This window comes from Rattus norvegicus, chromosome 10 (genome assembly GCF_036323735.1).
Source record: "Rattus norvegicus strain BN/NHsdMcwi chromosome 10, GRCr8, whole genome shotgun sequence".
NCBI lineage: Eukaryota > Metazoa > Chordata > Mammalia > Rodentia > Muridae > Rattus > Rattus norvegicus.
Genome location: NC_086028.1, coordinates 65,394,984 through 65,420,148, shown reverse-complemented (window position 1 = coordinate 65,420,148; position 25,165 = coordinate 65,394,984). Strand labels below are relative to the sequence as shown.

Here is a 25,165-nt window from a genome sequence, read left to right as displayed (position 1 = left end):
TGGCACTTGAAGGAAGGAGAATCTGGTTCTTTTTTCCATTAATTTACTTATGTATTTAGAGGGGAATCTTATTCATGTCATTCTTGGTTACATAGCCAGCTTGGGCTCCATGAAGCTTAATCTTAAAAATCCAGGGAAGAAAAATATGAAAGAAAAAAGCAATCCCTGCTTCCATTTTCCCAAATCTGCCATTGTAGGTGTGTGTTCTTTGCCTGGAGGTGTAGGGGCCCTTGTGCATGCCAGGCAAGTCAGTCTCTCTCTCTCTCTCTCTCTCTCTCTCTCTCTCTCTCTCTCTCTCTCTCTCTGGGTAGAGAGAGTCTCACTATGTTGTCCTGGCTGTCTGTCCTGGAAGTCCCTCTGTAGACCATGGTTGAGCTCACTGAGATCTTCCTGTCTGCTTCTGAATGCTGAGATCCCTGGAGTGTGCTACCACGCTGGAAGTGTTGTACCTCTTGACATACTGCCCTTGAACTTTCAACCCTCCTCTATCTTAGCCTCTGGAGTGTAGACATGTGCCACAATTCCTGACTTAGATTTTTTTCTTTTTAATTTTAAAACTGAAAATTAGAACATGCTGCTTTAAGAAGGAGGCTGGATTAATATTATAAACCTTACGAGTCTCATGCTATGAAGTAATGTGTTGTCTTTGCCTCTTAGCTGCTTACAAAATTCTTTCTCTCTCTATGTGTGTGTGTGTGTGTATATATATATATATATATATGCATATATATACATATATATGTAAGTTTTATGGAATTAAGATTAATTTTCAGAGAATTCTAGAGATTGTGAATTCTGGCTATTGATAACAAATTGTCTTTTATTTCAAGTTTGTAATTTTTTATGCATTTCTTGTATTTAAAAGGTTATGCTTTTCATGTTTCTCTTTGTATTCTTCCCCCACCCCACTCCCCACAGTATGAAATTAATCTTTTGGAGCTGATCCAGAGAAGAAGAGCAGTAAGTTAATGCTTAATTTTTTTTGACATTTGTTTCATGTTGGGGAGACACTGATTATTGGTAGCCAATGCTGTGTCCAAAGTGGTTTTTTTTTTGGGGGGGGTGTGCTGAGAGTGAGCTACTTTGAATAAATGTGACTAACTGGGGTTTTGTTTTTGCCCCTTTTAGAGAATTAAATATTCATTTAAGAAGGATGAGATTGAATATTCTATGGTACATCGGGTACAAGGTATCTTTGGTCGTGCTTCAGCGAAGTGGAAAGTAAGTGATTAGTGAATACTCGAAGAGACATGCTTATGCACAGTGTATGTATTAGATGTGATGATGCAGTGTACATATTCAGAGTTGGATGCTTGGCTGTTTAAATGCCACGTCCTCTCTGTTCCTCCCAGGTCTTAGTACTTACCTCCATGATGACGCCGTTGCTTGAAACGGGTTCTGAGCCACGTAAGCCGTTAAGATGGTTCACCTGGTCACTTTGTTGTTACTCTGAGGATGGCACTAAGCACTGTGCTTAATACATTATTAGGGATTAGAAAAATAAAAGAACTGGGCATAGTGATACAAACTTTAAATTCTGGCACTCAGGAGGCAGAGGCAGGCAGATCTCTTGAGTTCAGGATCAACTTGTTCTAGATTCAGTTCTAGGATAGCAGAGCTACACAGGGATACCCTGTTTCAGAAGACCAACAGGTGGGGAGGGGCTTACCTAGTATGCATAAAGCCCTGGGTTCAGTCCCCAGCACTTCTGAGGTGGCACAAGCCTGTAGTACCCGAGTTAAGGTAGAGGCAGGAGGATCAGAAGTTCAAGGTTACCCTCTGCCTAAGACAGTTGATATCGATGGTTTTTGATGATTAGCTGACTCATTTATCCCTACTTATGTATTACCAGCTACTTCGCCAGGTATTGTATTTGTGAAAAAGAAGGTCTGTCTATTCTGGGGTACATGAGACACAGTCAGGGAAAAGGCAGTAAAGAAAATCACCAGGGAGATAGTTGGGTGACGGGTTAGAGATGGGCAGCACCCCAGTGAGTTGATGTTTAGTTTTGCTGGGGACTAATGTATACCTGAGAGTGCTTTAGAATTCTGAGAATGAAAGGTTTTGTGTGTGTGTTTTTTTTTAAAGATTTATTTATTTTATATAAGTACACTGTGGCTGTCTTCAGACACACAAGAAGGCATCAGATCTCACTATAGATGGTTGTGAGCCACCGTGTGGTTGCAGGGAATTGAACTCAGGACCTCTGGAAGAGCAAACAGTGCTCTTTTTTTTTTTTTTTTTCTCGGAGCTGGGGACTGAACCCAGGGCCTTTCGCTTGCTAGGCAAGCGCTCTACCACTGAGCTAAATCCCCAACCCCCAGACAGTGCTCTTAACCACTGAGCTATCTCTCTAGTCCGTTTTTTTTTTTTTTTTTAATTATTCATTTTATATATATGAGTACACTGTGTCTGCCTTCAGACACACCAGAGGAGGGCATTGGATCCCGTTACAGATGGTCATGAGCCACCATGTGGTTGCTGGGATTTGAACTCAGAATTTCTGGAATTGCTGTCATGCTCTTAACCCCTGAGCCATCTCTGTAGCCCGGTTTTGTGTTTCTTTACTTGGTTTGAAAACCTTTTAGAATTGCACTGGACACATTAGATAGATATAGATTTTGTCTTGGGACACAGTCGGTGGGACTTAGATTTGTTCTCATGGTTAGGAGAGCCCAGGCTTCAGTGAAGAAGACGCTTACAGGTGAAGAGTGTGGCACATTGGCTCTTTTGGAACCTGCCTGTCTTCACTGAGGTGACTTAATGCAGTGTAAAGGTGGAATTCAAGCAGCCTATGCTGTGTTTCCCTTGCAGGATGATGTCCAGCTTTGGCTGTCCTACATAGTCTTTTGTAAGAAATGGGTAAGTAAAGCCATGTGCACTTCTCTTTCCTCTTCAGTTCAGTCTGTTACTGAATTCCATGGTTCTCAAGAGGTACAAGGTTAACAGTTGGAGAAAGAACCCATGGAGACAAAAAAAAAAAAAAAAAAAAAAGAACCCATGGAGAGGAGACAGAAGCTGGACCCCAGTCACATTTGTATATCTGACCATGTAAATGAGTCTAAGTCACGTGAAAAGAAATATATATATGTGTTCAGTAAAAAATAAAGCCAGATTGTTTATGTTTAATAGTTTAGGTATAAAAAGCATGAGAGTGTCTTGTAAGTCTCTAGTAATAACAGATCTTATTGTGTGTGTGAGACAGAGAGAGAGAGAGAGAGAGAGAGAGAGATTGATTAATTTTTTGTGTGTGTGTGTGTGTGTGTGTGTGTGTGTCTGTCTGTCTGTCTGTCTGTCCCCCTGTCTCACTGTGTAGCCTCATCTGGCCTGGAACTTGCTATGTAGACCATGCTGGCCTTGAAGTCACAATGCTTCATTTGCCTATCCCTCCTGAGTACTGATTTTAAGTCAAGAGCCACCTTTCCCATTTGACTTTGTAGTTAGTAGGTTCGTAGTGGTTTCTGTGTTCAAGGAGTAAAGTGTTCTCCTCTTTTACAGGGTACCAAAGCTCATCTTAGCAAGATATTCTCTAACATGCTTGCCATTCATTCAAACAAGCCAGGTATGTCAAACCTACATTTTATTCAAAATCAGGCCATTTTGGAATTTATTGTGCTTGATGAACCTCGGAAATTATTTGGGGCCTTGAGCCAAGACAGTTAGCTGAGACTTAGTTTGTGTACCCCAGCTTGCTGTGTCCGTCCCATCACTGTGCCAGGTGCTGGTTTGTGGACAGGAAGGATGCTTTTCCTTTTAGCTGATGGAAGGTCAGCTTGCTGGCTCTGGGGTGCATTTTATGTGGAGGCAGCAGGTCTGAGGGATTCTAACGTCAGAAGAAGGAGATACGCAGGTTTGTAAGGTGGGTTAGCCGATACAAGGTGTGCACAAAGTAGAAGAGAAAGTCTCCTGTGAATGTGTGAATAAGGTCGCACTGCTCTCTAGTGGAGGCGTTCCAGGACTGTTCTCAGGGTGTTAGGTCAACCACAAATTTATGACACAGGGATCCAGTGATCTTAGCAATTCAAAGGCCTGTCTTGATCATCCCTAAAGCAGCTGTGATCCCTAAATTGAGGTTTCTGGAAGGACTACATTAGTGAGTAAGGGAACTATTTTGGTAACCCATGGGGGCAAGAGATTCTGGGAATATCCATGCTCAATTTCAGGGGTCACATGCTCAAGAAAGCTAAAAGCAATGGTTTGCTATTATTTATGACCCTCTAAGAAAGTTCAGGTGTGATTACCAAGCAGGGGTCATTTTGTGGTGTGTAAGCATGTGTATATGTGTGGGTGTTCCTGTTCCATGGCACAGATATAGAGTTCAGAGGGAACTTTGTAGAAGGCGGCTCTTTTCTACCATGTGGGTTCTAGGAACCAGATTCAAGTCATTAGATGGGCGGCAGGCGCCTTTGCCTGCTGAGCTAGCTTGCCGACCCTTTTCCTGACTTAAATGGAGTCGTCAAACTTACCATTAGAAACTCCCTCAGCCCCTCCCTTTTTCCTATGGTAAGATTAACAAATAACTCACGAAGTATAAAAACTGGAGCATTGATTGCTCATTGAAATTAAGTCTAGTTTTTTTCTCCTTTAGCTTTGTGGATCATGGCAGCCAAATGGGAAATGGAAGATCGCCTGTCTTCAGAAAGCGCCAGGCAGCTATTTCTTCGGGCTCTACGCTTTCATCCCGAGTGTCCAAAGCTGTATCAAGAAGTGAGTTTTTGGGCATGTAGGATGAGAGATGTCTCTGTGATCTCAGAGTGAGACAGCAATGTCTCTGATATGTAGAGAACAAATACTTGTTAAAATGAAGTTGTCCCCTCTGTGTACTCTATTTTCTCATGGGTAATTGTACTTCATGAAAGTTTGGTTGCTACTTTTTTCTTTTAAGGTTTATTTATTTCGTGTCTGTGGGTGCACTGTCGCTATCTTCAGAATTACCAGAAGAGGGCATCGGATCCCATTACAGATGGTTGTGAGCCACCATGTGGTTGCTGGGAATTGAACTCAGGACCTCAGGACGAGCAGTCAGTGTTCTTAACCACTGAGCTATCTCTCCGGCCCTGGTTGCTACTTTTAAAAACAGAGGTGTTGGAAAGATGGCTCAGCAGTTACCAGCACTGGCTGCTTTTGCAGAGGATCCAGATTCGGTTCCCATCACCATCATGTTGGCTCTATAACTCCAGGGGATCCGGCACTCTCTTCTTGGCTCTAAGAGCACCAGGTGCTGCAGACATGCATGCATGTAGGCAAAACACCCGTATACATAAAATATAATTAAACAAAAAATATGTAGAGTAACATTAAAATATGTTAATTTTTTCTTCCTTTTTTGAAGTAGAGACTTGGTATATAGCCTTGGTTATCCTGGAACTTTAAAGACCAGGCTGGCCTCAAAGTCAGAAAGATCAGCCTGCCCTCCCCTTCCAGGTGCTAGGATTAAAAGTGTGTCCACCATGCTCTGCTGTTATTTTATTTTAGTGTCTGAGTGTTTTGCGTGCCTGAGGAGAAGGCATCAGATCCCCTGTAGTTGGAGCTACGGACAGTTGTGAGCAGCCATGTGGGTGCTGAGAACCGAAGCTGGGTCCTCAGTACATCGGTCCTCAGCAACGAGTACTCTAAACTGTTGAGCTCTCTCTTCACCCAAATATGAATTATTTTTAAAGATTTATTTATTGATTTTATGTATATGAGTATACTGTTGCTGTCTTCAGATACCTTTATGGTTGTGAGCCACCATGTGGTTGCTGGGAATTGAACTCAGAACCTCTGGAAGAGCAGTCAGTGCTCTTAACCTCTGAGCCACCTCTTTAGTCCTGAGGTTTTTGGTTTTTTTGTGAGACAGTTTCTTTGATAGTTCTGCTGTCCTAAAACTCTCTGTAGAGCAGTCTGGCCTCAACTCAGACCCCAGCTGCCTCTGCCTCATCATTAGTGTGGGGATTAAAGGTGTGTACCACCACTGCCGGGCAAATATGAGTAATTTTCAAAAATGAAATTATCATTGTTTTGTGTGAATGTGCGTTTGCACAGCCATGCACATGAGTGCGCATGTGGGTGGCGTCAAAAGGTTGATGTTTCGAGGCCATGTGAGTATGTATTGGTACTTTCCTGGAGCTTGGTGTGCTTAGTGAGCCATCTCATGACTATTGTTTTGTAAGACTAAATGTCTAGGTTATCTTTCTTTTCTTTTTTTTTAATTCTTTACATTTATTTATTTATTTGAGATAGGGTCTCTCTACCATCTTAAAACTCAATATACAGACGAAGCTGACCCTGAATTCAGAGATCTACCTGCTTCCGCCTCCCATTAGTGCTGGGATCAAAAGCATGAGCCACCAGACCTTGCAGCAGGGCAGGCAGGCATGGTGCTGCACTGGACCAGTAGCTGAGAGCTTATATCTGGTCCACTAACATGAGGCCGAGAGGGAGCTACTTGGGAGTGGTGTGTGTTTTTGAAACCTGAAAGCCCATCCTAAGGACATACGTACTTGAGCAGGGACACACTTCCTAATCTTTTCTAAGTAGTTCCAGCAACCAGAGACCACACATTCGAATGCATGAGCCTGTGGGAGCCATTCTCATTCAAACCACTAGCCTAAGGAAAGAGTTTTGTTTAACAGACATATCCTATGTCTCCTTCTGTGTTGCTAAATGGGATAGAAATCTGGATTACCCACTCAGTACAAAGGCGTTTTACTGTATATGGGTGAGTTTAAATGAAACCACTTGCAGAAGCTTCCACTAAGTCTTTTGACTCATACACATGGATTACACATCAAACGACCCAAAGTAGTCTCCTCTTCATTCGACCTCATCAATATCAGCTAGCTTCATTCCGAGGAAAACATGCTCCCCTCATTTTCCTGGGTCAGCCATTAATGTTTTTTTTTTTCTTTAAAGAAGCCATCTTGAATGTTTTTAATTTAAAAAGTATCTCTAAGGACTTTTAGGTCATTATTACCTTTTTTAGTACTTTAGGATGGAGCTGATGCATGCTGAGAAACTGAGAAAGGAAAAGCAAGAATTTGAGAAAGCCGCCATGGACATGGTAAGAGCTGCTGTACTGCCAGTTGTTAGTCTCTCCGGCTGTCTTAGAGAAGAAAGAGGAATCTTTGAGTCCTACCCATTTAGTGTTCCATTTTTCACTTTCAAGTGAGTGTGTAAGGTATTTTAATTTTTAGAACAATATATTAGTGTGTGTTCATGTCGTGGTGTTTGTGGGGACGTCCGCGGACAGCTTGAGGGAGTTGTTCCTCTCATGCCACTACTTGGATCCCTTTCCCCAGTGAGCTAGTGTGTAGCTCTTGCTCCTCCTGCTTCAGCCTCTGAGGGGTGGGATTAAAGGTGTGCTCCACCATCCCTGGCTCTTTTCCTTTTCATATAATTTGTAATGAAACTGAATACTTGAAAGGAATAGCTTTGAATGTCAGAGCTTGCGTTCTGAGGCATGCCTGTAATTCCAGTGAATCTTATGAGTTCTGGGCTAGCCTGGGCTTATAGCAACACCCTGTCTTCAAGAAGATAAAACAACAAAACTAATATAGAAACAAAAGAATTTGCTGTACCATTATGGTGTTTTTAGCTCAGAAGTTTGTGTGTAGGTGGGGTGTGCATGTGCAGGGTATGTTTATGTGTTCACATGCGAGGGATTTTGAGAATGCATGTGTGTGTACGTGTAAGTGGTAGCCAGAGATTGGTGTGTGTCCTTTTCTTTTTTTATTTTTTTTCTTTTTTCTTTTTTTGCGGAGCTGGGGACCGAACCCAGGGCCTTGTGCTTGCTAGGCAAGCGCTCTACCACTGAGCTAAATCCCCAATCCCGGTGTGTGTCCTTTCAACTGCTTCCCCGCCTTATATTTTATCTTTTAATGACATTTGAGAATGATGCTTTGAGGGAGGCACTTGTCAGGTATGTGGGAGTCAGGGGATGACTTACAGGAGTCGGTTCTCTCCTTTTGTCACATGGGCCCTGCAGGTCCCTCTCAGGTGGTCAGTCGGCAGCAGGCACCTCTCCTCCAGAGCCATCTTATCAGCATTATTTATCTTTTAATTTGCACTTACTTACTTGTGTGCCTCAGTGTACACGTGGAGGTCAGAGGAAGGATAACTTAGCGGAGTTGGCTCTCTCCATCACTGATCTCAGGGGTCCAGCTCAGTCATCAGGCTTGGCAGCAGGCACCTTTCAATGAAACCTTTACCACTGGCCCTTCTTATTATTAAAATAAGAAATATTATTATTATTTATTCATAATGACAGGGTTCATTATGTGGCTCTGCTTTGCTTGGATCTCTATGTTGACCAGGCTGGCCTTGAACTCAGAGATTCACCTGCCTCTGTACTGGGATTAAACTGTGCCTACTTTTAATTCATCTGTGTGTGTGTGGTGGTGGCGGGGGAGTGAGGGTGGGTGTCTTACAGGCACCATAATATTCTACCATGTGAGTTCCAGTGCCTTTCCCTTTTAAACTATTTCGTTGGTCCTTTCCATCCTGGTATTTGAGATGGGGTCTCTCACTGAATGTGGAAGGCACCAGTTTGCTCAGACTAGCTGGCAGTAGGCCCCATTGAGCCCTGTATCAGGGTTCCAGGTGCCTGCCACCACACCTGGCTTTTTGCATAAGTACTGGAGGTACACACTTGTGTCCTTATACTTGTATGGCAAGCACTTCATCAACTGAGCTATTTCCCCAGTTGTTAGAACGTGTTTTTTTTTTTTTTTTTTATTTATTCAAATAAAATATTAAACAAAAGGATAATCAAGGTGTGTGCAACTGGATCTGTTCTGGTCTAAACAGAGAGTAAGGATCCTTAGGGAGGCATCTGGTGACACTGATGTTCAAGCTGCACACCTTAACCAGTGAAGGAGCTGGCCTTGGAATTGTGATTTGTCACTGCCCTGGTGGTTTGTTTTTTGTTTTTTTGTACTTCCTGGTCCTGCCTTTTCAGTCACGGTTAATGTAACACAGTTAATATAACACTTTGTAGGGGGATTTCGATCATCCTGAGGAAATCCTTAAAGGCGAGTTGGCACGGATCGTTTACAAAAGTGCTGTAAGCAAGATTAAAGGTAGGTATCCTCTAGAGACTTATTTTTGGTAGGCGTTCTGTTTGGGATGAGAAGGACTGTTAGCTTGTAGGCAAAGTATACTCTGTCTTCAGAAAAAGCTTCCTTCTGAGCTCTCATTGGGCATTTCAATAAGGTTTTATTGAGGGTGGTCCCGCCTCCGGGTGGCCTGAGAGGCGGTTCGCTAAGCCGCATGGACAGCACTGCAGAGGGCAGAGGAGCTGCCAGTGGCAGGGGATGTGAAACGGGTGTGCAGGAGGTCAGAAGCAGGTGGACGTGAGTGCAGTGGTCACATGCTATCCACCTATGCCTTGCTGTCCTGGAGCACAGAGGACCAGGAGCCAAGGCCACGAGGCCTGCCTGCACCACAACCAGAATGTAGCCAGGAGAGGCTGAGCTCAATGATTCTGCAGAACGGTGGAAGGAGTTCAGCCCAGCATTGCCTGAGATGTATTGCGGGGGAATCTGGCCGGTGTAACCATACCAGCAGTCATTAGAAGATGCAAACGGGACAAAGGAAGATTCCAGTTGAGTTTGAATCCTCACACAATGACCAGTGCACAACATCCCTTATAGCTTGCCTGGGTGCCCACCTATTCAAACGATAGCCAGGGCTCCCTGCAGAGGTTGTCTGCCTCTCAGGTAATCCCACTGTCCTCTTCAGAAGGCCAGGAACATCCTGAGTGGGATGGCTCATCTCAGCCTCTTTTCTATTGTATTCTGCTGGACAGGAAATTATCTAGAAGTCAGAAAATTCTGTATCAAACTGTCTGGGGCCTCATAGCTCATGTAATCATTAGACTCAGCCAGGATCTCCCTGCCTATGGACTTTGGGTTGTTTCTGGACATTACTGGGCTGCTTACATACTCTTTTTAATTAAAAGATTTATTTTTGTATTTTTTAAAAAAAGCTTTTATTGAGTATTTAACTAATTTGGTGGAGTTGAAAAGCAGTAGATGATATAATCTTTGCCTTATGCTCTGAAGGTTATGAAACTTAAGAATAGTTAGAAATATTTAAAAACATTAATGTTTTTGTACATGTGATGGGGATATAGGAATATCTCCTCTTTGTTCTATTTAAAAAAAACAAAACAAAACAAACAAAAGTCACCCCGAAGGCTACCCGTTCTAACTATGAGCATAACTTAGTGGTACATCATGCATGATGTCATAGACTTGATCCAGCACCAGGAAAACAAAGACAGAGATTGATATGGAGCCATCTAACACCGGCTGAGACAGGAGGATCATGCTAGCTTAGTATAAAGTGCTTGCCTCACATGCACAAGGCTGTAGGCTCGATCCCTACTCTAGGGTTCAGGGGAGGAACAGAAGCCAGCCGTGGCTAGAGAGAAGCCCTGTCTCAACGCAGAAGACTACCCCCAAAAGACTAACTCTAATACGTAAAGAAGATGGCACGTTTAGAATGAAGTGTGTCTTTACAATTTAACTGACAGCAGGTTGCCCCCTCCCTCTATTTTTAAATTTTAGGTGCGGAATTCCATGTGTCTCTTCTTGCTATTTCTCAGCTGTTTGATTTTGCCAAAGATCTACAGAAGGAGATTTATGACGAGTAAGTAAACAGTGGTGAGGCCAGCACATCTGTTTCTGATCTGTTAAGATCCGAGGCTGGGAGACATGAAGAAGAATATACACTGGGTGGTGCAGCCTTTAATCCCAGCACTTAGGAGGTAAATGCAGATGGATCTCTGACTTCGAAGCCAGCCTGGTCTACAGAGCGAGTTTTCAGACATCCAGAACTACACAGAGAAGCCCTGTTTCAAAAAACCTGAACAAAGGCTAGAGAGATGGCTCAGTGGTTAAGAGCACTGACTGCTCTTCCAGAGGTCCTGAGTTCAAATCTCAGCAACCACATGGTGGCTCACAACCATCTGTAATGAGATGTGATGCCCTCTTCTGGCTTGCAGGTGTACATGCAGTATATATATTATATATATATCTTAACAAGGAAAAGCCAAAACAAAACAAAATAAGAATAATAAGAAAAAGAATATCTTTCACAAGCTTTAGGAAAAATTATGCTGTATTATGAATAGAAATTATACATTCCCGCAGTGGTTCTTTGACATACTGGGCTTCGAGTCTGAAATAGAGTGCAATTTACAAACATATCCCAAAGGCTTACATCAATACATGTTTTTCTTTTCTGCAAAATCAGAGTTGTATTCATAACTCTTGATAGCTAAGTGCTGTTGATAATTTAATCTGCAGTGTCTGATTCTGGTATTTAAGAATATTTGTACATATTACTTAATTTTTGTGCTGTGATGAAATAAATACTATGATCAAAAACAATTTAGGGAAGAGTTCATTTTGGCTTATGGTTCCAGAAGCCTAGAGTCCATAGTGGTGGGAAAGACATGGCACACTAATGCAGACAGGAAGTTGGCTGGTGACATCTTTTCCTGCACACAGGAAGCAGAGTGAGTGAGCAGGAAATGAAGTATGACTCTAAGCCCACGAATCCTGCCCCCAATGATGCTCTTTCTTCAGATTCCACAGCCTCCCCAAATAATGCCACAAGCTAGAGACTGAGTGCTCAAATTCACGGGCCTTTGGGGTGCTTCTCCTAGCATCCGCTGCATGATGTTACATTAGGCACTTTGGTTCTTAGGTTCGCTTCTCGATGTCGTAGGAGACGGATAAGCTAGAACACGCATCGGTTTGTTCTTTGGATGGCTTCAGGGTTTTGGTAGAGACTTTGCTTAGGCTTTTTCTCTGCCTCTGGTAGAAGAATTCAGGCTCTGCAGAGCTCATGGAGGCGTCTGTGGCCACAGATAGCTACTGATGTGATTTGGAGAGCTATAATAATTTTAAAGATAATATTTGTTGGGGTTTTGCGTATTTATCACTAAATAGGGTCTGGACTCACTAGGCTGGCCTTGTTTTCTGGATGCTGGGAGTATGGGCTTGTGCCACCATGCCCAGCTAGTAGCTAACATTTGTAAACGATGCCTGAAATGCTCTGAAATCCAATTGATATATAACAACTTTGTTCCATTGATTAGTCTGTTCATTACACTGTTCTGGAACGCCTGTTAGGAGATTTCTCTTGTGTTATCGCAGCTATAAAAGGGCGTCCTGTGTCCTATGCAGACCATAGGAACTCTGTTAGTCTTAATCAGTCACTAGCATGGGGCAGGTACCAGTAAACTATAATTTTCAGCCTTCAAGCTCTGCACACTGATGACCCACTCACCTGGGACTATGTGGCACGGCGAGAGTTAGAGATTGAGTCCCAACCAGGTGAAGAGCAGCCTGTATCAAAACAAGCCAAAGCAGTGGAAATGGGCCGAAGGGAAGAAAGGTGCTGTGCCGTGTATGAAGAGGCAGTGAGGACCCTGCCTACAGGTGAGTCTGTCTTGTGTAAGAGTAAGGGTACATGACGGTGAGACGGACAGTCATTCTCAGCACTTAGCTGGCACGGGAAGTCTCTGTAGAGCTCAGTGGTAGGGCTCTTAGCCAGTGAGCATGCGCTCTTAGTTCAGTCTCTAGTAGAGAAGAAAAAAAGGAAGAGAAATCTCTGTGTGGGACAGTTTACAGTGTACCTGGCTTGCTTTTTCTTTCCTTAAATTAGAAAAACGGATTACATGTATTTATTTATTATGTGTGTGTCTCTGTGTGTGAGTGCATGCCACAGCACATGTGTGCTGGCCAGAGAACAGACAGTAGACAGTTCACTGCGGTGATTGGGACCCTTCTCTCTTTTTAAAGATTTGTTTATTTACTTTATGTATATGACTGTCTTCAGACACCAGAAGAGGATAGCGGATCCCATTACAGATGTTTATGAGCCACCATGTGGTTGCTGGGAATTGAACTCAGGACTTCTAGGGGAGCAGTCAGTGTTCTAACTGCTGAGCCATCTCTCCAGTCCTGTTAATTAATTAATTAATTAATTAATTAAAGATTTATTCATTTATTTTATGTATATGAGTGCTTGATCTGCATGTACACTTGCAGGCCAGAAGACAGCATCTGATCATATTATAGACAGTTGTGAGCCACCATGTAGTTGCTGGCGGTCAAACTCAGGACCTTTTGAAGAGCAAACCGTGCCTTAACCACTCACCCATCTCTCCAGCCCCTGGTTCTCTGCTTCTGATATGTGGGTCCTACCTAGGAAGTGGGCTGAGGCCCTTGTGTTGAGCTGTCTTGCCAGCCTTTTCATACCTCCTTTTCTTGAGACAGCAACTCAATCTACTAGATAGGCCACGGTGACCTTGAACTTCTGAGTCAGTGTGTGTGGTGTCCTGCATGCTGGACAATCACTACCAACAGAGCTACATACTTATCCCTGTGATGGGGAAAAGCTAGACTTTTTCATGGTGAGATTTCATGTAACCTAGGCTGGCCTTGAGTTCCTGACCCCTGTGTGGCTGGGACCACAGGTGTGTGTGAGCCTTCGAGGACTTCTTCAGTAATAGAGACATTCATGCTCATTTGCTTGGCAGAAATAATACTCACGTATAATTTAAGGGTGGGGATGTGGTGCAGTTGGTAAAGTGCTTTGTAGAACATATGAAGCCCTGGGCTTGATCCCCAGCCCTGGCCTAAACTGCAAGTGGTAGTACGGACTTCATAATGTAAATACCTTAGAGATAAAGGCAGGACGATCCAGGGTTCAAGGTTCTCCTTAGCTAGAGAGTGAGTTTGAGGCCTCTCTGAGCTGCATGAAACCTGTCTCGGATAAAAACAAAACAAAGTAAGCCAACCCCCAAACCCTAAGAAATTATAATTCAGATGATTATTATTCTATATCTTTTTTCCTTTTCTTTTTTTTATTTGGAGACAGGGTCTCACTCTGTAGCCTTGGCTGGCCCAGAACTTTCTGTGTAGACTAAGGCTGTCCTTGAATTCTGCCTGCCTCTGTCTCAGTGCTGGGGTTAAAGGGATGAGGCACTACATGGGAGTACCCTGTATCTTTAGAGGTTGCACTTTTGTTTGGTAGTATTGGATAATGAAGGCAGTGGAGGTAGAAAGCCTAGACCAGAATTTGAGTTCCTGTGATTGCTCAGTCCCTTTCTCCCAATATCTGATATGTTTGATTGGAAACAATGGGAACAATTGTTTTTAAAGCCAGGTTAATTTAAACTTTGTTTTTAAAAACAATTCACTTTATTATTTTTATTTAATGTGTATTTGTGTGTGTGTGTGTGTGTGTGTGTGTGTGTGTGTGTGTGTGTGTGTGTGTTTTCCCCTGTGAGTTAATAATGTCACATGTGCTGGTACCCACAGACGCTCAAAGAGGTTGTCCGATCTCTGGGAGCTGTAGTTACACAGATTGTGAGCCACCCAGTTTGGATGCTAGAATCCTAACTCAGATCCTCTGGAAGGGCAGCAAGTGCTCATAACCATTGGGCCACCTCCAGCTCCTGACTTAAACTTCCTTTAGAGGAGTTTCCTCTTGAAAGAAAGGTGCTTGAACTAAGAGGACTGGTGACCTAACTGGAGTCATCTGACTTTTCCAGAGGCCATGTGGAAGTGTTACATCACCTTTTGCTTGGAGAGGTTTTCTAAGAAGACCAGTAGTGTGTCTCTCAGGGGGCAGGTAAGGATTTGCGTTGCATAGCTACAGTGATGGTCAGAAGGTGTTTGTTCTCTAGAGAGGACACAGGGCAGCTCCCAGCATTCCAGGCTCAATCACTTGCTTTTTGTGGTGGGTGACCTGTCGTCATGACGATCTAGTCTGGTTTGCCTTAATCTGGACATTGCACAGGAGAGCTTTCTGCTGATTGCACTGTGCTTAGCGCATCTCTTCCTGAGTCACCCGTTCAGATCAGAGCCATCTGAATTCTCAGAAATGTGCAAAATCACTTTTGCCCAGCTCTGGCCAGAGGCGGCCAGAATCTGCTTGATGACCTGACATGTTTGTGATTCCAGAGGCTGGAAAGAACCATGCGTGCATTCAGGAAGGCCCATGAACTGAAGCTCCTCTCTGAAGTCCAGTACAAGCAGTGGGTAAGGCCATAGAGAGCACATTCACTGCACGTTACGTGTGCTTTATTCTGATTCAGGTACATGTCCGCAGGACAAACTGTGAGCCGGCTGGAAGTAGTGCTCCCTTTCCCACAGTTCTCCTCTTCCCTCAAGTCTCTTCTCTTCCACACCCCCTCTCCTCTGTTTCTTAAGGATTTCTTTTTGTTTATATCATGAGTGCTTTGCCTGTGTATATGTGTGTATACCATGTATGTACAGGCTAGAAGAGAGCTTTGGATTTCCTGGAACAGGTTGGAATTAAAGATGCTTGTTAGCTGCTGTGTGGGTGCTGAGAATTTCACCTGAGTCCTCTGGAAGAATAGCCAGTTTTCTTAACTGTAGTACCACCTCTTCAGCCCTCCCTCCTTCCCCTCCCCTCTCTAGCCCTCCCCTCCCCCTTTTCCCCTTACTTTTTCCCTTTCCTTCCCCTTCCCCTTTCCCTCCCTCTCTCCTTTTTCCTCCCTTCCCTTTTCCTTCCTTTCCCACTCTTCCCCTTTCCCTCTCTTCCCCTTACTCTTTTCCTCCCCTCCCCCTTTCCTTCCCCTCCTCTTCTCCTTTCCCTTCCTTCACCCCTTCCCATTTCCCTTCTTGTACTTCCTCTTCCTCTCCCCTACCCTCCCCTTTTCCTCCTCCTTACTCTCCCCTTCTTCCCCTCCATTCCTCTCCACTTCTCTTCCTGGGTTCCCTTCCTTTCACTTCCTCCTTTTTCCTTCCCAACCACCTTCTTTCCCCTTGTCTATTTCTCCTTCCTCTCTTTGCTTTCCCTAACTCTTCTCATTTTTGCGCTGTTGGCACAAAAGGCAGATAGATACCCTGGAGTTCATCTGTTCAGTTCAGGGTTTGGATCCCCAGCACCCATGTAAATGCCTAGAATTCTAGTGTGCCAGAGGTGAACACAATTCCCAGAGTGAACCAGCCAATTAGATTAGCCGTGTGTGTTTGAGCTCTGGGTTTAGTTGAGAGTCCTTGCCTCAGTGAATAAGGTGAGAGCTATGGAGGAAGCTAACATCAGCATTACACATCAATATGGTTGAACACACATGTATGTGCACCAGCATATACATTTGTACAGTGCACACACATGCACACATCACATGCATACACAGATGCAAAAAAAAAAAATAGAAGGAAATTCTGGAAATCACCCAACATCGACCTCTGGCATATATGTCTGTCTGTCTGTATGTCTCTCTCATATATGTATGTCTCACTCACATATGCACACACACACTCACACACCTATATCAGCATGCATATGTCTACTCTCACACAAACAACAGATGTGTCTTAAACACACAAATAAAAATAAAAATTACAAGATTATTCTGCTTTTCCCCATAATCTTTCAGGAAAAGTTACTTAAACCTTTTTTTTTTTTTAAATTTACTCTAACTTCTTAACTTGGTCTCTGCCCATAATTCTGGAAACATCACCCTCTAATCATGCTAACCGTGAATTTCCTCCAGTATTAAGTTGTCTCATCTTCAGCGCCTGTGCAAGCTGGCTGGAGAGCTTCTCTCTTCTGGGGTTCTGGGTTTTCTGTCTGGTACCTGTTTGTCCGTAAGTGTTAGCGTGCATGGTTCCCTCTCTGAAGTTCTGTCTCACCAATGCCATGGGCAGTGCTGGTCGTTCTTGCTCTGCACTGCCCTCCTGTAGCTGTCGAGGCTAAGATCTTACCGTCTCATTAGATTGGAAGCTCTGTGATGGGGAAGAGTCTGATTTTCTTGTGTTAAATTCGGCCTATAACAGTGCATAGTAAATGCAGTTGCTATAGGAACTAGCTATAAACTGCTGGGTTTTTTTCTACAATTTTGTAAAATTCTGTCGTAAACTGATTTTAGTTTTTTTCTCATTTCTAATAAACTAGTGTGGATACAAATACTTTGAACAGATAAAATTTCCTTTACTTTTTGGGCCATATGTGTTAAAGTAAAATAAAAAACTCAACACTTTGATGATTCTTCATTTTGTTTGTTTTAAAGGCTATATTTTTATATTTTATTTTATTTATTTTTAAAGATTTATTTATTTAATGTACGTGTGAGTACACTGTTTCAGACACACCAGAAGGGGGCATCAGATCCCATTACAGATGGTTGTGAGCCACCATGCGGTTGCTGGGTATTGAACTCAGGACCTCTGGAAGAGAAGCCAGTGCTCTTAACCACTGAGCCATCTCTCCAGCCCCGACTCTCTGCTTTTCATCCATTTCTGATTAAAGGAAATTATTATCACTCTGTAGGTATGTGCCATGGCATGTGTATGAGGAGAGCACCTTTGCAGGAGATTCTTCCCTTCAGTGTGGGATCCAGACAGAGCTCAGGCTGACAAGGTTGCCCAGCAGGCAGGCAGGCAGGCAGGCAGGCAGGCAGCAGGCGGCAGGCAGGCAGGCAGGCAGGCAGGCAGGCAGCAGGCAGGCAGGCAGGCAGGCAGGCAGCAGGCAGGCAGGCAGGCAGGCAGGCAGGCAGGCAGGCAGGCAGGCAGGCAGGCAGGCACTGTTACCTGCTGAGCCATCTGTCTCTTCAGCCCGCTTTATGACTTTCTGACAGTCCTTTGGGTAGGCTCAGGGAAAGGAGGAGGACTCTCAGATGCCCTTTCTGCCTGCTTAGCAGCTGTGGTAAAAGGTATACTGGGAAGGCCCTTGACTTGCCATAAATAGTCTGTATGTGCACCTCTTATATCTGTAATTGCTTTCGGTGGCACTTTACAGTGTGCTTTGTCTTTCTCAGATTGACTTGCTGCTGCGCCAGGACCTCTTCAAAGAAGCTCTACAGGTAGCAGAAGCTGGCACTGAGTTGTTCAAGGACTCTGTCACAATGTGGCAGACGAAACTGCTAGTGCTCATCGACTCAAAGAGCCCAGATGTAGGGGTGCACTTTGAAGAAGCCTTTGCACACCTCAAACCGCAGGTCTGTGAACTGTTTTGGTTTTTTTTTTTAAGATTTTATTTTATGTATGTGAGTACGCTATAGCTCTCTGCAGACACACCAGAAGAGGGCATCAGATCCCATTCCAGATGGTCATGAGCCACCATGTGGTTGCTGGGAATTGAACTCAGGATCTCTGGAAGAGCAGTCAGTGCTCTTAACCACTGAGCCATCTCTCCAACCCGAACTGTTTGTTTTATATTTCATTCTTTTATTTAGGGTTTATTTTTATTATTTTATGTGTATGAGTAAGATTGAGCCCAGAGCTTCGTGTAGGCTAAACAAGCCCTTTATCTACTGAACTCTGTCTCTAGCCCTCTTTTGGAAACTTTTGGAAAATATTTAAGACTCTTGTGAAAGCTCATTTGTAACATACTTGTCTGTTGAGAACAAACCCTAGAGTGATAATTGCTGTTATGTGGTAATAGCTCAAGGATTGAATAGAAAAGTTACTTCTTCTTTTTTTTTTTTTTTTTTTTTGGTTCTTTTTTTCGGAGCTGGGGACCGAACCCAGGGCCTTGCGCTTCCTAGTCAAGCACTCTACCACTGAGCTAAATCCCCAACCCCGAAAAGTTACTTCTAATCCTTTATTGTAACATTACTAAGTCATGTAAGATTTCTTATTCTGTTTAGATATCTTACAAATAAAAAATACTGATGGAATGTTCTCACGTGCATCCACATCTGATGATTAACTCACCCTGCAATCACGGGAATTCAAACCTTAATGCTCTATGTTTACTTGGCAGTAAATCTTTTGTATTAGTGAAGTGGGAAAATGGACTGCAGCGGGTCAGGTGGGGAACAGACTCCGTGTCTGCTGTCTGTTCTCCGTGCTGAAGATCGGGCAGGCCAGCCTACATCAGTTCTTGTATAGTAGCTCCCAGACCATAGACACAGGGCCTGGGTAGCCGTGGGGCTGATTGGCTGTGGGCTTTTGTTCGCTTCATGATTGCTAATGATGGCTACAGTTGGATTCCCCACTGGAATTGGACTAAATTATCAAAGTGTTGCTTTTTATGACTTGCTGGGGGCCGTAACGACAGTCAAGTCTCCAGAGCACGGTGCTGCATAGTTGCATCTAACGGCTTCCTTTCTGTGAGCAGGTTTGCCTGTCCTTGTGGATTTCTTGGGCAGAGTGGAGTGAAAGTGTTGAAAGTCAGGAGGACACGGAAGCCATCTTTAAGGTACAGGCTCCCGTTTCTGTCCTTTGTGCAAGGATTGGATATTTCATATCCTAAGTCATGACCTAGTGGCTTGGGTGGGTCTTCATAATATGTTTTGATATCTCTAAGTTCTTTTGTTTTTTCCTTTTAAATGTAGAGAGCTCTCTTAGCTGTCACAGGTGCCAATTCAATAACTCTGAAGGAGAAATACCTGGACTGGGCTTATCGGAGTGGAGGCTACAAAAAGGCCAGAGCAGTGTTTAAAAGGTACTCGCAGGCGCTCGTAGCTGCCCCATCCTGCCCACACTTAGCCCCTCATACCTACTATCCGTGCACCACACATAGTGTCTGCAGTGGTGGCCCGAGAAACTTTCTAAACTTATTTCCTTTTTCTGACTTTGCAGTTCATACACTTGGGGTAAATAGCAAATAGATCACTGTCACTGATGATTGCAATTATGTCGTTCGTACAAGCAGCTCTGTCGGCACACCATTTCTTCTTTTCTTCTCTTTGCACATGACTACTTTACAAACAGCAACAAATTAGAGCCAACTAGCAGTCCTGTCAGGGCTCTCCTCTGAAGCGTCCCCAATACCAAACCTCACACCCTGACCAAAACCATGGGCAGCTGTCAGAACCACGCCCTGCTAGAGGGCGAGGCAAATCATAGTCAGCTGCTGTGGACAAATCTGAAGCAGCCAAGTCTCGTATCCCACATCGGGTATTAAAACAAAAACAGATTCTTATATTTCTGTGTTTTCAAAAAAACCAAAATTCTCACCACCTTCCTCTTCAGTAAAACGTACTAGCAGTACTTATTTAAAATGGATGACTACGTTAGGACATCATCTGAGCCTAGAGACCAAACAAGGCAACACAGAGAACAATGTACTAAAAACAGACAGTAACAGCGTGTGTGGGAAATGGTTTTAGGGTGATGAAGGGTGAGCCACTCCAAGCTGAGGCCTGGGCCTGGCTCCAGCAGGTCCAGTTTGACTGTGTTAAACGACCTGTTGCTGGGAGCAAAGCCTGATTATTCACCCCTGCTTATGAGTTGCAAAAGGTTTCCCGTCGCCGTGGGAACTAACATTTTCACTCCTTTTTAGTTTACAGGAAAGCCGTCCATTTTCAGTTGAGTTTTTCAGGAAAATGATGCAGTTTGAGAAGGAGCAGGTGAGTATTCTGAGCACTTCCTGCCTGGAAAACAGATCTCTGTGGTTACACTCTGACCGAGGCCAACAGAGCTCTGATGAATTCAAACTGTCCACAATCAAAGGACAGGGCAAAAATATGCTTTTCCGCAGAGGCATGTAAAGGAAAATTGAATGGCAACAGCAAGCAATAATGAGTGATCTGAAGTAAACTCACTCCCTGCTACCCAGGAGGAGCAGGAACACACTGTGAGAACATGGCTATGGCTTTGAAGAAACCGAGGAGGTCACAAGACTCTGTCTTGTTTTCTCAGAGTGTTCTCTCAAGCACCCTCATATGATCCCATTCCTAGATGACATCCCACGGCATCCCACACTGTTACCTGTAATGCTAACTTTGAATGTCATGGGCTTGAGTTTATGTGCTAGCATTTATTATGTGATAGAGTTTTAGAGCCAGGTGCGGTGGCTCATGCCTTTAATCCCAGACCTCAGGAGGATTTCTGTGAACTCTGTGCCAACCTGGGCTGTGTAGTGAAATCTCAAAAAAAAAAAAAGTTTTAAAATGTCTATAACTGGGTCAGAGCACAGGTACTCAAAATGAAGCCGTTCTCAGCATAGGCTCTAGAACCATCTCTGTTTATTTCTTCATGTAAATCCTACTCAGCCCCTCAAGGCTTTCAAGTGTTATTCCTGCTGCACATCCCAAGCTGCACCCTGAAAATGTAGTTAGACACCTTTCTCCTCGCCAGCGAGGTTAAGTGCTTGTCTGGTTGACATTTGTTTTATTCTGGTAAACATGGTTTTTCTTTCTTCTTTTTAAAAAGTAAAAAAAAAAAAAATTTTTTTTTTTTTTGGTCTTGTTTATTTTGTGAGTGCCACAGTGCACCTGTGAAAGCCAGAGAACAGCTTTTGGGAGATGACTCTTGGCTTCTGCCGTGTTGGGGATTGAACTCAGGCTGTCAGGCTTGGTAGCAGGTGTCTTTACCTGCTGAGCCAGTCCCAGCCTGGGTTTCCCTTCCTTCTTTTTGGATAAGATGAGAAACTACGCTAGCTTGGTAACAGGTAGTAGTTGCTTCGAATACAGATAGTGAGTTTCTTACTGGGTAAGTGAAGCCAGACCTTCTGACTGTCTTTGTAGGACTCCTCTAAGATGGTGAACCTGAGGGAGTATTACGAGAGGGCGTTGAGAGAGTTCGGGTCTACAGACTCTGGTAAGTAGCTTCAGTTATGAGCCTAGCCTGACCGTTGTTATGTGGCTAGAATAGTGTTTCTGGTTTGTCCTGGGCCCTCCTTAGATCAGTTCTTCAGTGTTTTCCCTGCCTTTTGTGTTTTTTTGAGACAGGTTCTCACTCTGTAGCCCAAGCTAGCCTAGAACTCACTAGACTCAAAGCCCTGGCAATGCTCCGGCCTCCACCTGTGCAGCAGTAGGGTTTACTTGTCACTCGAGTTTGCAAGCCCTTCCTTGTACCCACTGCTTCTCTTAAGAACTCTGAATCAGAGAACGCTTGGTTTGAGTCTCTTAAAAAGGAAAATTTGTGTGGCTCAGTAAGATGGCTCCATGGCCAAAGGCACTTGTTTTCAAGCCTAAAGGCATGAATTTGATCTCATGGGCCCACATGGTAGAAAAGGACGGCCTTCCATAAGTTGTCCTCTGACCTCCACACGTGTGCCATGCCCTACCGGTGTGTATGTGCATACACAATATAAAATCAATAACTTTAAAAAGCTGTGCGTGCTGGGATGTAGTGACTCTGACTAATCTTACAGATGTGGAAGGAGGAATGTTGCCAGGAGTTCGGAGGCCAGTCCAGGCTATGTGGTGGGTTCCGGGCTAGCCTGGACTACAGAATGAGACCCTATCTCAAAAAAATTCAAAACCAAACCAATTAAACCAAAGCAAGTATTTCTAAAGAAAAGGTTAGTACAGGTTGGTAGTCACAGCTGGTCATCATAGTAGGAAAGGAGAAACAGTCAGTTATAATGGGGCTAGCTTGCTGAGGCACAGTGTGGGGCTGACTATGTTACAGCTGTGTAGCATGTCTTTTAAAAAGTAGGGAGGAAGTTGAGTGGAGGAGAGGCAGAGGCAGATGGATCACTAAGTGTGAGGCCAGCCTGGTTTATGGAGTGAGTTCCAGGGCAGCCAGGGTAGTACACAAGAGACCCTGTCTGGAGAGGATAGAAAGGAGTCTGAGTTTCTGCTATAAAGACATGATACATGTTTGAGGCAATAGGTGGACTTAAATACTCCACAGTGGTTACATATGTCAGAGAGCCTCATTTTATTTGTATATTTAAATTCCTCTTACACTGATTTTATGTTTGGAAGTTTCTTAGACTTTTATAACTGGCTTAGTATTTAATAACTGAATTTGCCTAATTAAAGCCTTCTCAGTTTTCTAGCTCTGTTTACAGTAGTTTTTTTTTTTTTTTTTTTTTTTTTTGTTCCTTTAAAGATCTTTGGCTGGATTACATGAACGAAGAATTGAACCATCCCTTCGGTAAACCTGAGAACTGCGGACAGATCTATTGGCGAGCCATGAGAATGCTACAGGGACAGTCAGCATCGATGTTTGTAGCTAAACACGCCATGCATCAGGCTGGCCACTAGGGAGGAGTGCCACCAATTTGCTGAACCTGTATTGCAAGTCTTGGGCAGGCTGGTGACAGTCGTGTGTGAGCTGTGGAGAGCTGGCGGGATTGATCTTTGTTACCTGGTACTCTGACTTGTCATTATTCTTTGGTTCCAGAAAGGAGAACTGCTGGTGCCTATCAAATCTAAACACAGAACTCATTCGGTTCAGTTCCATTTCTCGTTCCAGGCAAAGCATATACTGCTCTAGTCTAGAGTTGGTATGAGGGAGCCGGTTCAAACCCAAGAGGAAGTATTTTTTTGTGTGTCTTCTTATTGTGAAAGCCTGCATGATGGCTGTGGGGATAGGAGGGACTAGGGTGTGGACGGACTGCCTCGACCCTCCAGCTCCTGAATAATGATCCAGAGACTTTATTTATGAAAGCTGAGGCCTTATGGCTTAGGCTTGTTCCCAACTGTTTCCTATAAATTAATCCTATCTATATTCATCCACATTTACCACATGGTTGGTCACCTCTCCTCAGTCCCATATGACGAGTTCCAGGTCTGGCTGGCAGGTCTCCCACCTCTCAATTCTTCCCAGAGTTCCTCTCTGCCTGGATGTCCCACCTTTCCTCTCCTGCCCTGCTCTAGACCATCAGCTATTAAACCAATCAGAAAGTGATGGAGACGAATATTTATGAAATAGGAAGCAGGTGATGCTTCATAAAGATAACAGTTCCAAAGTCCGGACAGTACTCAGCACTCCATTGGTAAAGAAATCAACATTTGAATAATTCAAAGACAACCTTTACACAGTGCCCAAGGTTATCCCAGCACAGGGCAGTGCAGAGCGGAGAGCCGTGTGATCTAAGAGGCTGAACAAAGTAACTGTGTTATCTGTATCTGAATTGCATTTGTACTTTTAAATCAACCATTCAAGAAATACGAGCCTTCCTTCACCTACAAGAAAGAAAGGAGGCTGAGAATATGAGGAACAGGGAGGAGCTGGGTACTGGGAGAAGTTTGTCCTTTAGGAGGGTTACGGTGGTACAGAAAGTGATTTAGCCCAAGGATGGACAGGCCAAGGACTGTATCAAGGAGGCCCGAGCAGGGGAGGAAGCTGAAATAAATCCTTTCACTTTTTTTGATACTGGGTTTTGTTTTGTTTGTTTGTTTTTGATAAACCTAAATATGCCTTTGGTAGGAGCTTTACCACTGAGTCAGATCCAGCTGTCTTTTTATTTTCTGTTTTTGAGCAGGTCTTGAAAGTTTTGGCTGGCCTTGACAGTTCTCAAGTCTAGGTGGGCCTTGAACTTTGAATCCTCTTGCCTCAGCCTCTCAAGGGGCTGAGATGAGCCCTGAACAACTAGACCTGGGTTTAACTTAATATTGTGATATCATTGGAAGAGTATTCAGAACAAGTCACTGAATAGTAAGCCTTAATTCATGTTAATTCATTTAATAACGTGGGAAGCACCTAATGAATTCATAGCATTCCATTGCCTTATTCATTAATCTCCTGTGGGTAGAGCTTGCCATCTATTATTTCTTTAAATTATAAATGGTATTGGTGAAGATTCTGTCAGTCTTTGGTCACATTCACTGGTACTTCCTTGGGGGACTTATTTGACAGTGAAAGTGCTGAATTTAGGTAAAGGAATGAAATTCGCCAATCTGCTCTTTCCAGCATCAAATGCAAGAGGCACCAACACCCTTGTCAGCACTGGGGATTACGTACTTCATTTCCATTGTTTTATAATTCACCATTCAGTAAATGAAAGCGATACGTCATTGCTTAAACTACTTTTTCTTATGGACTCATGTTTTAAAAATACATCAAGAGGGCCTGGAGTTAAGAGCACTGACTGCTCTTCCTGAGGTTCTGAGTTCAATTCCCAGCAACCACATGGTGGCTCACAACCATCTGTAACGAGATCTGATGCCCTCTTCTGGTGTGTCTGAAGACAGTGACAATGTACTCATATACATAAAATGAATAAATAAGTCTTTAAAAGAACACATTTCGAATGTTACCTTTTGTTTGTCTCTCACTTCTTACAGATAAGTTGTTGATGTTCCTTCTTTCCTGTTTGCTGCTTTTGATGCTGGGAGAAATTTTTTTGTGACTCTGTCCCTTCTCCCCAGTGCTGAGGTCAGACCTGGGGCCTCACACATGCTATGTAAACATGCTTTCATGCTATACCTACAGGTTTGGTTTGGTTTTTTAAGATTTATTTATATATATGAGTGCTCAAGCTGCACGTACCTGTGTGTACCAGAAGAAGG

At 43.6% G+C, this 25,165-nt stretch overlaps 1 protein-coding gene across 1 annotated transcript in view; it reads left to right on the top strand.

Moving 5' to 3' along the window:
* Window positions 1–24,896, top strand: part of Utp6 (UTP6 small subunit processome component) — a 30,676-nt gene extending 5,780 nt beyond the window's left edge. The window contains exons 3-19 of the mRNA NM_001398803.1: window positions 919–960; window positions 1,129–1,221; window positions 2,815–2,862; window positions 3,499–3,562; window positions 4,589–4,707; window positions 6,965–7,042; window positions 8,978–9,059; window positions 10,551–10,632; window positions 12,247–12,431; window positions 14,552–14,631; window positions 14,964–15,041; window positions 17,789–17,968; window positions 19,093–19,173; window positions 19,310–19,419; window positions 20,260–20,326; window positions 21,446–21,518; window positions 22,761–24,896. Of these exons, the coding sequence (NP_001385732.1) occupies window positions 919–960; window positions 1,129–1,221; window positions 2,815–2,862; window positions 3,499–3,562; window positions 4,589–4,707; window positions 6,965–7,042; window positions 8,978–9,059; window positions 10,551–10,632; window positions 12,247–12,431; window positions 14,552–14,631; window positions 14,964–15,041; window positions 17,789–17,968; window positions 19,093–19,173; window positions 19,310–19,419; window positions 20,260–20,326; window positions 21,446–21,518; window positions 22,761–22,915 (1,617 nt within the window). The 3' untranslated portion in view covers window positions 22,916–24,896. The remainder of the gene's footprint in view (window positions 1–918; window positions 961–1,128; window positions 1,222–2,814; window positions 2,863–3,498; window positions 3,563–4,588; window positions 4,708–6,964; window positions 7,043–8,977; window positions 9,060–10,550; window positions 10,633–12,246; window positions 12,432–14,551; window positions 14,632–14,963; window positions 15,042–17,788; window positions 17,969–19,092; window positions 19,174–19,309; window positions 19,420–20,259; window positions 20,327–21,445; window positions 21,519–22,760) is intronic.
* Window positions 24,897–25,165: the final 269 nt, after the last annotated feature.